The following is an 11,267-nucleotide window of genomic DNA, read 5'->3' as shown; positions in this document are numbered from 1 at the left end:
GGTAGGCTCAGTGAGGAAGAGAGTGAGGAGGAGCAAGCCCCTGGTGGTCAGAGGCCTAGTGAGAAAATGTTTAAGTATGTTCAAGCATTGCCTAAATTTGATGAGAAGGATGTGGAAGCCTTTTTCATCTCATTTGAAAAAGTGGCTAAACAAATGCAGTGGCCAGTGGCAATGTGGGTTTTTTTTTAGAAGAATACAGCGCAGTACAGGCCTTTTGGCCCTCGATGTTGCGCCGATCCAAGCCCACCTAACCTACACTAGCCCACTATCCTCCATATGCCTATCCAATGCCCGCTTAAATGCCCATAAAGAGAGAGAGTCCACCACTGCTGCTGGCCGGGCATTCCATGAACTTACGACTCGCTGAGTGAGGAACCTACCCCTAACTTCAGTCCTATATCTACCCCTCCTTAATTTAAAGCTATGCCCCCTTGTAATACCCGACTCAATACGCGGGAAAAGGTTCATACTGTCGGCCCTATCTAACCCCCTAATCATCTTGTACACCTCAATCAAGTCACCCTTAAACCTTCTTTTCTCTAATGAAAACAGCCCTAAGTGTCTCAGTCTTTCCTCATACGATCTTTCTTCCATACCAGGCAACATCCTGGTAAACCTCCTCTGCACCCGTTCCAGTGCCTCCACATCCTTCCTATAGTATGGTGACCAAAACTGCACACAATATTCCAGATGCGGCCGCACCAGAGTCTTATACAACTGCATCATGACCTCAGGAGTCCGGAACTCAATTCCTCTACCAATAAAAGTCAGTACGCCATATGCCTTCCTCACCGCACTATTTACTTGGGTGGCAACTTTCAGAGATCTGTGTACATGGACACCAAGATCCCTCTGCTCATCCACACTACCAAGTATCCGACCATTAGCCCAGTATCCCATCTTTTTGTTATTCTTCCCAAAGTGAATCACCTCACACTTAGCTACATTGTATTCCATTTGCCACCTTTCTGCCCAGCTCTGCAGCTTCTCTATATCCTGCTGTAACCTGCCACATGCTTCCTCACTGTCAACAACTCCTCCGACTTTTGTGTCATCCGCAAACTTGCTCACCCAACCTTCTAACCCCTCTTCCAGGTCATTTATAAAAATGACAAACAGCAATGGTCCCAAAACAGATCCTTGCGGAACACCGCTAGTGACGGCACTCCATGAAGAAACTTTGCCATCAACTACTACCCTCTGTCTTCTTCCATCCAGCCAATTTCTAATCCAAACCTCCAACTCACCCTCGATGCCATATCTCCGTATTTTCTGCAGTAGCCTACCATGGGGAACCTTATCGGACGCCTTACTAAAATCCATATATACCACATCTTCCGCTTTCCCCTCATCAACCTCCTTCGTCACCTTTTCAAAGAATTCAATAAGGTTTGTGAGGCACGACTTGCCCTTCACAAAACCATGCTGACTATCCTTGATCACATTATTCCTATCCAGATGTTCATAAATCCTATCCCTTACAATTCTCTCTAAGACTTTGCCCACAACAGAAGTGAGACTCACCGGCCTATAGTTACTAGGGTTATCCCTACTCCCCTTTTTGAACAAGGGAACCACATTTGCTATCCTCCAGTCTTCTGGGACTACTCCTGTAGACAAAGAGGACATAAAAATCAAGGCCAATGGCTCTGCAATCTCCTCCCTTGCTTCCCAGAGAATCCTAGGATAAATGCCATCAGGCCCAGGGGACTTATCTATTTTCACCTTTTCCAGGATTTCCAACACCTCTTCTCTACATACCTCAAAGCCATCCATTCTACTTATTTTGTACTCAGTATTCACATCGACGACAATGCCCTGTTCCTGAGTAAATACTGAAGAAAAGTATTCATTCAGTGTCTCCCCAATCTCTTCCCCCTCCTAGTTCCGGAACTAGGAGGTTATGCTGCAGTTGTACAAAGCTCTGGTATGGCCACACTTGGAGTACTGTTTACAGTTCTGGTCACTGCATTATAAGAAGGATGTGGAAGCTTTGGAAAGGGTGCAGAGGAGATTTACTAGGATGTTGCCTGGTATGGAAGGAATGTCTTACGAGGAAAGGTTGAGGGTGTTGAGGCTGTTCTCGTTAGAGAGAAGGAGGTTGAGAGGTGACTTAATAGAGACATACAAGATAATCAGAGGGTTAGACAGGGTGGACAGGGAGAGCCTTTTTCCAAGTATGGGGACGGCAAACACGAGGGGACACAACTTTAAAGTGAGGGGAGATAGGTATGAGGCAGGTGTCAGAGGTAGTTTCTTTACTCAGAGAGTAGTAAAGGTATGGAATGCTTTGCCTGCATCAGTAGTAGATTCGCCAAGTTTAAGTGCATTTAAGTCGAAAATTGGACAGGCAAATGGACGTACATGGAATAGTGTAGGTGGGATGGGCTTCAGATTAGTACGACAGGGCGGCACAACATCGAGGGCCGAAGGGCCTGTACTGCACTGTAATGTTCTATGAGACCTGATCAAGTGTTACATTAAAAACCAGCTGGCAGCTCAGAGTAACGTTTCAGGTTAGTTTCAGACTGGATCAAAAGCTAGGTTCAACCCAAACAGGGAGTCATGCTAAAGGGTGATTTTACTGACTGGAGGATGTTTTCTAAGGACCACTAGAACATAGCAATAACTCCGCCAGTGGTACTAAACATGGAGGAGTGTCGATCAGTGAGGATGGTGTTAATAGATTGCCTCATGAAATTAATAGGCTAACAGAACGGATGGAGACATGTCAGATGGAATTTAATGGGATGTGTGTTGGTAGAAGGGATAAGGAGAGGCAAATATAGGTTTAAAGACCCAGATTGAAAGCGTGAGCAGTGACAATGAAAGCTGGGGGTTCATTGCTAACTTCAAAGTTCATTGCAGGACATAAGAGAGAATCTATAGAAAAGCAATGGGAACTTGATAAATAGAGATTCAGAACAGAAACAGGGAGGTTACATCAAATGTTTATAGAACTCTGGTCAGGCCACAATGAGAGTTCTATGTCCATTTGTGTTCCTCACACTTTAGATAAAATGTGAGAGTTCTGGAGAGGGTGCAGAGGAGATTCACCAGAATGGGTCGGGAGGTGAGGGAATTTATACATAGAACATAGAAAAGTACAACACAGAACAGACCCTTTGGCCCACAATATTGTGCCAAGCTTTAATTGTAATGTAAACTATAATAACTTAACTGATGCACCCTTCATGTGCATGTCCAGCAGTTGCTTAAATGTCCCTAATGACTCTGCTTCCACCACCACCGCTGGCAATGCATTCCATGCATTCACAGCTCTCTGCATAAAGAAACTTTCTCTGACGTCCTCTCTGTACCTTATTCCTAATATCTTAAAACTATGACCCTTCGTACCAATCAATCCTGCCCTGGGGAAAAGTCTCTGGCTATTGACTCTATCCATTCCTCTCATTATCTTGTATACCTTGATCAGATCACCTCTCTTCCTCCTTCTCTCCAGAGAGAAACGTCCGAGTTTGATTGGAGAAGCTGGGGCTGTTAACATTGCCCCTGAATGAGTTTGAGGGGAGATTTGATGAATATGGACAGGATTGTGACACATTTGGACACAGTCATCATGGGAAAGCTGTTCCCATTAGTGGATTATACAAGGAATATGCAGTGGGGGGATATGTGAGAAAGAATCTATTGCCTCAATGATTGATAATGACCTGGAACCCACTGTCCATGCAGTGGGGCTGGGGAAAGAGAGAAGAAATAATTTCAAAAGGAAATTGGATGAAGACTCGAGGGAAACAACCTCACATTGGGGATAAGGAGAGAAGTCGGACTGACTGGATTAATCTGGTGACAAAGTTGATTGATGAGGGAAGGGATGTAGATGTCATATCCATGGACTTTAGTAAGGCATTTGATAAGGTTCCCCATGGTAGGCTGATGACGAAGGTGAAGTCGCATGAGGTCCAGGGTGTACTAGCGAGATGGATAGAGAACTGTTTGGGCAACAGGAGACAGAGTAGTAGTGGAAACGAGTTTCTCAAAATGGAGACCCGTGACCAGTGGTATCTCTCAGGGATCCGTGCTGGGATCACTGTTGCTTGTGATAATTTGGAGGAAGTTGTAGGTTGCCTCCTTAGCAAGTTTGCAGATGACACTAAAATCAGTGGAGTAGCAGTTAGTGAAGGGGACTGTCTGAGAATATAGCACTGTATAGATAAATTGGAGAGTTGGGCAGAGAAATGGCAGTTGGAATTCAATCTGGACAAATGCGAGGTGATGCATTTTGGAAGATGCAATTCCAGAGCAAATTGTACGGTAAATGGATAAATCCAGGGGAAAATTAATGTCTAGAGAGATCTGGGTATTCAGGTCCATTGTTCCCTGAAGGTGGCTTCATAGGTCAGTAGAGTGGTCAAGAAGGCATACAGCATGCTGGGTATTGAGTACAGAGTTGGCAGGTTGTATAAGACTTTGGTTTGGCCACATTTGGAATACTGCATACAGTTCAGTTCGCCACATTACCAAAAGGATGTGAATGCTTTGGAGAGGATGCAGAGGAGGTTCACCAGGATGTTGCCTGGTATGGAGGGTGCTAGCTCTGAGGAGAGGTTGAGTAGGTTAGGAGTATTTTCATTGGAAAGAAGGTGGTTGAGGGGGGAACCTGATTGAGCTCTACAAAATCGTGAGAGTGTAGACAGGGTGGATAGCAAGAAAGTTTAATTTTCTCCAGAGTGGAGGACTCAGTTACTAGGGGTCATGAGTTTAAAGTGGGAGGGGAAATGTTTAAGGGAGAGATGATGGAAAGTTCTTTACTCAGAAGGTGGTGGGTGCCTGGAACGTGTTGCCAGCAGAGGTGATAGGTGGGCACGATCGTGTCATTTAAGCTGTATCTGGACAGATACATGAATGGGCAGGGAGCAGAGGGATACAGATCCTTAGAAAATAGGCAACAGGTTTAGATGCAGGATATGGAGGCTTGGAGGGCCGAAAGGCCTGTTCCTGCGCTGTGATTTTCTTTGCTCTTTGTTCTAATCTACACAGTGAGCCAGCACAGACTTGGTGGGCTGAATGACCTCTTCTGTGCTGTAAATTATAGCAGGCTGTCAACACAGACATTGATCAGTGGTCCATCCTGCAGAGATATGAAGTCAGCTTTTCGTTGCATGGGGATTACACAGCGAGTGAAATAAATGGATTTGGCACAAAACCAAAAACATTTGTATGAATGCGACTGCTGTGTTATGTAGTGTGCTGTCACCCATTCCACCAAACTGCCCTCAAAGGCTTTCCCTCCCACTACATCTTACAGTTGTCCCTGATTCTGTAGCTGGGGTGAAGGAAGCCTGCTCCACAGCGTGACCCCAGGGCCCTTGTGTCCAGGCAGCCCAGATGTACTGAGGGGCAAGTGGCCAGCAGACTAGGACATTTCTCCCTTGGCGAGGTGCAGAGCTGTGGCAGTGAAGTGCTCTCCAGCTTGTGCTCCCGAATGCTCCAAACCTAACCTTCTCACTGCCATGTCAGTACCTGAACTAGTGGGTATGCAGGAGGACACTTGCTGTTGCCTGCTCTGAGGTTCCATCACCCTCAGAGGTCAAGGAGTTGGCTTCTGCTGGAGCACACCATTTCCCAGCAGAGGGGCAGCATGGTGGTTTAGTGATTAGCACTGATGTCTCACAACATCAGGGACCTGGGTTCTGTATCTGTGAGTTTTCTCTCACAGTCCAATGATGCACAGGTTAGGTAGATTAGCCATGAAAAATTGCCCATAGTGCCCAGGAATGTGCAGGTTAGGTGCACGAGCTGTGGGAAATGCAGAGTTACAGGGATAGGGTAAGGAAGTGGGTCTTGGATGGGATGCTCTTCAGAGGGCGGTGTGGACTCAATGTGCCGAATGGCCCGCCTCCACACTGTAGAGATGCTACGATCCTAGGTCATGGACATCCCACTGTCACCTGCAGGACATAAAGGAGAGAAGCTGACGGGGTCATGGTTACAATTTGTATGAAATGAATAACATTGTCATTGACACTGACAGTAACCTCTTGTCAGGTGACTGTGAGAGCAGCAGTGAATGAAGAATGCTACATACTCTGTTAGTGGGACACTGCTCATTTCTGCATTCCCACCAGTGATCCCGGTCTGGGCCTACAAGATACAGGATTCTGCCTCCTAATGGGAGTTAAGAGTTTAATGTTGGACACCCCTCCATCTGGCCCCTTTCTGAATTATTGTGGACAGTCTTCTCCTGTAATGAGACAAAGGGAGGGATTATGTGAAAAGAACATGGTTGGCACAGCTGTTTGTGCCGGTGCTCCTATTCAGAGGGAGTGAGTCGGCAGCACTGAGGCCATGCGAGTTTAATTATGTGGGAGATGGTTGGAGGCTGACAGCAACTGAGGTTGCAGGTAATACTGAGAGCAGTAAAGAACAAGGCTTGGTGGGTGCAGTCACAGAGATTGAGAGAATGTGAGGTACCAGTGAGATGGGTGTGGCACTTACTGTATCAGACCAGAGAAGGTCATTGATCATTCCTGGCACTGACCCTTGGACCAGGCTGGCATGGTCTGGTGCCGTAGAATTACTACAGTGTGGAAGCAGCCCAGTTGGCCCATTGAGTCCACGTCGATCCTCCGGAGAACATCCCGCTCAGTCCCAACCCTATCCCTGTAACCCTGCGGTTAACTCACCTGGCATGCACATCCTTCCATCACATATGGCCAATCCACCTAACCTGCACATCTTCGAACTGTGGGAGGAAACCGGAGCACCCGGAGGAAACCCACGCAGACACGGGGAGAACATGCAAACTCGACACTGACAGTTGCCTGAGGGTAGAGTTGAGTATGGGTCCCTGGCGCTGCGGGGCACTCAGGCATCATGCCACGTAGTGTCAGGACCTCTTGTGCAAGTCCTCTGGGAGGAGGGTGCCAATTCTCTGCATCGCCCCCTAAACCAGGACCTCCAGGTCCTTGTTAGACACCATTGGCACCATTCTGGTGAGTGCCAAATTATTCTGGGAATGGTGACTGGGACCAGAGTCAGGCATTTAGGGGCAGGGTAGGTCATTAATGAGGTGGGTTTGGTAAAATACTCTGAGAGGTGTTGTTCAGCCTGGCAGAGAGAAGCTCTCAAAAAAAAACTTAACACAACTGAAATTTAGCCAAGACAATGTAAGATTCATCTCATTTGTGAGAGGCAGAGAGGGCCAAGAATTTTTAATACACTCTGGATTCCCACCCATTCTGTGCTCCACATTGTCTGTTTCTCCTCCCTCGCCTTCTCACCTTCTCTCCATTTTTTTTGAGCTCACTGTCTGTCCCTTGGACTTTCTCTCTCCTCACCCCATCATTTCGTCCTCTTCTCTCTGTCACCACCACCTCCTCTCAATTTCTCTCTCTCTCTCCCCCTCCCCCTCTCACTGACCTAGTCTTTTTCACACCCCTTTCTCTCTCCTCCCTTTATGCTCTCTCTTCTTACCTTTCTCTTCCCTCTTTCTCCTCTCTCTCTCCCCCTCCTCAACCATTCTACCTCTTCCCACTCACTCTTCTTCCCCTTTTTATCTCCCCTCCTTTCCCCTTCCTTCTCTCAAAACCCTTCTTTATCTCTCACCCCTTTTCCCAGCTCTCTCTCTTCCCCCACACCCCTTCTGCTGTCAGAGGTGGAGTTTGAGATTCTGATCTTTTTGCTGTGTTCTGTTTTCTGATCAGGAGAGCTCCGGTCTCAATGGAGAGGCGGTGGCAGGGTTGAGCGGAAGCTTTGTGGAAGGGGCGTTTGAGGGTCCAAGCAGCAGTACTGACGAGCTGGCAGTAGCCCCCATCCCCCCACAACAAGATGGCTTCAAATTTCAATGACATTGTGAAACAGGGATACGTGAGGATGAGGAGCCGGAAACTGGGGGTAAGTGGACACTGGCTGGCACTGGTTGGCGCATTGTTCCACACAGCGAAAAAAATCCTTCAGGCCATCGAGTCAAAAACCAAACACCTGACTGTTCTAATGCCATTTTCCAGCACTTGGGCCTTGGCATGACAAGTGTAAATCCAAATATTTCTTAAATATTACAAAGATTTCTGCCCCTGCCAACCTTGCAGACAGTGAGTTCCAGATTTCCACCACCCTCTGGATGATAAAATTATTCCTCACATCTCCTCTAAACTTTCTGCCCTTTACCTTAAATGTGCAGGCAGTTCTCCTGTAAGATGTATTTGGGCAGGGCGATTTGGGTATAATGTTGCTGAAGAATTAGGGAAAGGTATTTTCCAGAACATTTACCTCCGTTTGCAATAGCATGATTCCAGCGGCGATCGTTTCACGTGTTTCGTTCTGCACATGCGTTGATGTCAGCGCTGTCTCTGAGCCATTTTGCGCATGTCTCAATGTCAGTTGTTCTCGGAGTATGTGAGAGGTACAGAGCAATACATTGAGCAACTTCACCTGGGACTTGGATTTCTGAGACATGGATAGGGCAGGGTCAGGAATGGATGTTGCAGGTTCCAGGGTTTAGATCTTTCATTAAGATCAGGGAAGATGGTAAAAAAGGGGGGGTTGCGACTTTGTTAGTCAAGGACAGTATATCGGTGGCTGAAAGAACTTTTGACGAAGACTTCTCTACTGAGGTAGAGTGGGCTGAGGTTAGAAACAGGAGAGGAGAGGTCACATTGCTTGGAGTTTTTTATAGGCCTCCACAAAGTTCCAGGGAGGTGAAGGGCAGGATTGGCAAATCAATTCTGGTCAGGAGTGAAAGGAACAGACTGGTCATTATGGAGGCTTTAACTTCCCCAGCATTAACTGGGAATGCTATAACTCTAGTACGTCGGATGGATCAGTTTTTGTCCAATGTGAACAGGAGGGTTTTCTGACACAGTGTGTCGAAGGGCTGACAAGAGGGGAGGCCACACTGGATCTGGTGCTTGGTAATGAACCAGGCCAGGTTTTTGATTTAGTGGTCTGTGAGCACTTTGGAGAGAGTAACCATTATTCGGTTACATTTGGTTTAGCGATGGGAAGGGATAGGTACATGCCACAGGGCAAGAGCTATCGATGGGGCAAGGGCAATTATAATGCGATTAGGCAAGACTTAGGATGCATAGAATGGGGTAGAAAAATGCAGGGGATGGGGACAATGGAAATGTGGAGCTGGTTTAAGGAACAGATATTGCGTGTCCTTGATAGGTATGTCCCTGTCAGGCAGGGAGGAAGTGATAAGGTTAGGAAACCGTGGTTTACTAAAGAAATCACATCTCTTGTTAAGCAGAAGAGGGAGGCTTATGTGACATTGAGGCGAGTTGGTATAGATGAGGCGATGGAGAGTTACAGATTAGCTCGGAAGAATTTAAAGAGAGAGTTAAGAAAAACAAGGAGGGACATGAGCAGTCTTTAGCGGGTAGAATAAAGGAGAACCCTAAAGCTTTCTATAGGTATGTGAGGAATAAAAGGATGACTAGGGTAGGAATAGGACCAGTCAAAGACCGAAGAGGGAAGTTGTGTGTGGACCCTGTGGAGATTGGAGAGATGCTAAATGAACATTTCTCATTGGTTTTCATTCAGGAAAAGGAGAATAATGTAGAGGAGAAGAATGTGATATGGGCTATTAGACTTGAAAGGATTGAGGTTAGTAAGGAGGAGGTGTTATCAATTCCAGAAGATGTGAAAGTAGACAAGTCCCCTGGGCCAGATGGGATTTTTCTGAGGATTCTCTGGGAAGCTAGGGAGGAGATGGCTGAACCTTTGGCCTTGATCTTTGAGTCGTCATTGTCTACAGGTTTAGTACCAGAGGACTGGAGGATTGCAAATGTTGTGCCCTTGTTCAAGAAGGGCAGCAGAGATGACCCAGGTAATTATAGATCAGTGAGCCTTATTTCTGTTGTAGTAAAGGTTTTGGAAAGGATTATAAGAAATAGGATTCTTAATCATCTGGCAAGCAACAATTTGATCGGAAATAGTCAACATGGACTCGTCAAGGGCAGATCATGTCTCACAAACCTCATTGAGTTTTTTGAGAAGGTGACCATGTAGATGAGGATAGAGTAGTTGACATGGTATACATGAACTTCAGTAAAGTCTTTGATAAGGTTCCACATGGTAGGCTGTTGGAGAAAATGTGGAGGCATGGGATTGAGGGTGATTTAGCAGTTTGGATTAGAAACTGACTTTCTGAAAGAAGGCACCAATGGTGATTGATGGAAAATATTCAGCCTGGAGTCTGGTTACTAAGTGGTGTGCCACAAGGATCTGTTTTGGGACCACTGCAGTTTGTCATTTTTAAAAACGACTTGGCCGCAGGCATAGGTGGATGGATTAGTAAATTTGCATACGACTCTAAAGTCAGTGGAGTGGTGGACAGTGAGAAAGAATGTTGCAGGATGCAGGGGGACTTGGTTAAACTGCAGAATTGGGCTGAGAGGTGGCAAATGGAGTTCAATGCAACTAAATGTGACATGGTTCACTTTGGGAAGAATAACAGGAAGGCAGAGTACTGGGTCAATGGAGATTCTTGGTAGTGTGGATGTGCAGAGGGATCTTGGAGTCCATGTACATAGATCTCTGAAAGTTGCCACCGGTGGATAGTGCTGTTAAGAGGGCATACGGTGTGTTAGGTTTCATTGGTCAAGGGATTGAGTTCCAGAACCATGATGTCATATTCCTGTTAGGATGAAAGGAAAGGCTGGTAGGTGTAGGGAATGCTGGATGACTAAAAAAATTGAGGGCTTGGTTAAGAAAAAGAAGGAAGCATATGTCAGGTATAGACAGGATAGATCGAGTGAATCCTTAGAAGAGTATAAAGGCAGTAGGAATATACTTAAGAAGGAAATCAGGAGGGCAAAAAGAGGACATGAAATAGCTTTGGCAAATAGAGTGAAGAAGAATCCAAAGGGTTTTTACAAATATATTAAGGACAAAAGAGTAACTAGGGAGAGAATAGGGCCCCTCAAAGATCAGCAAGGCAGCCATTGTGTGGCGCCGCTGAAAATGGGGAGATAACAAACGAGTATTTTGCATCAGTATTTACTGTGGGAAAGGATATGGAAGATATAGAAATTAGCGAAATAGATAGTGACACCTCGCAAAATGTCCATATTACAGAGGAGAAAGTGTTGGATGTCTTGAAATGCATAAAGATGGATAAATCCCAAGGACCTGATCAGGTGTACCCGAGAACTCTGTGGGAAGCTAGAGTAGTGATTGATGGGCCTCTTGCTGAGATATTTGTATCATTGATAGTCACAGGTGAGGTGCCAGAAGACTGGAGGTTGGCTAACGTGGTGCCACTGTTTAAGAAGGGTGGTATGGACAAGCCAGGGAAC

General features: G+C 46.2%; 1 protein-coding gene across 4 annotated transcripts in view; it reads left to right on the top strand.

Annotated features, from left to right (window-relative positions):
* dok4 (docking protein 4) overlaps positions 1 to 11,267 on the top strand; it is a 94,698-nt gene that overhangs the window by 35,425 nt on the left and 48,006 nt on the right. For all 4 annotated transcript variants that reach the window (XM_043707417.1, XM_043707418.1, XM_043707414.1 and 1 more), the window contains one exon: positions 7,671 to 7,860. In XM_043707417.1, coding sequence (XP_043563352.1) covers positions 7,795 to 7,860 — 66 coding nt within the window. In that variant the 5' untranslated portion in view covers positions 7,671 to 7,794. The remainder of the gene's footprint in view (positions 1 to 7,670; positions 7,861 to 11,267) is intronic.

This window comes from Chiloscyllium plagiosum, chromosome 17 (genome assembly GCF_004010195.1).
Source record: "Chiloscyllium plagiosum isolate BGI_BamShark_2017 chromosome 17, ASM401019v2, whole genome shotgun sequence".
Lineage (NCBI taxonomy): Eukaryota > Metazoa > Chordata > Chondrichthyes > Orectolobiformes > Hemiscylliidae > Chiloscyllium > Chiloscyllium plagiosum.
Note: the sequence above shows the minus strand (reverse complement) of the source record. Positions and strands in the feature narration are given on the sequence as shown.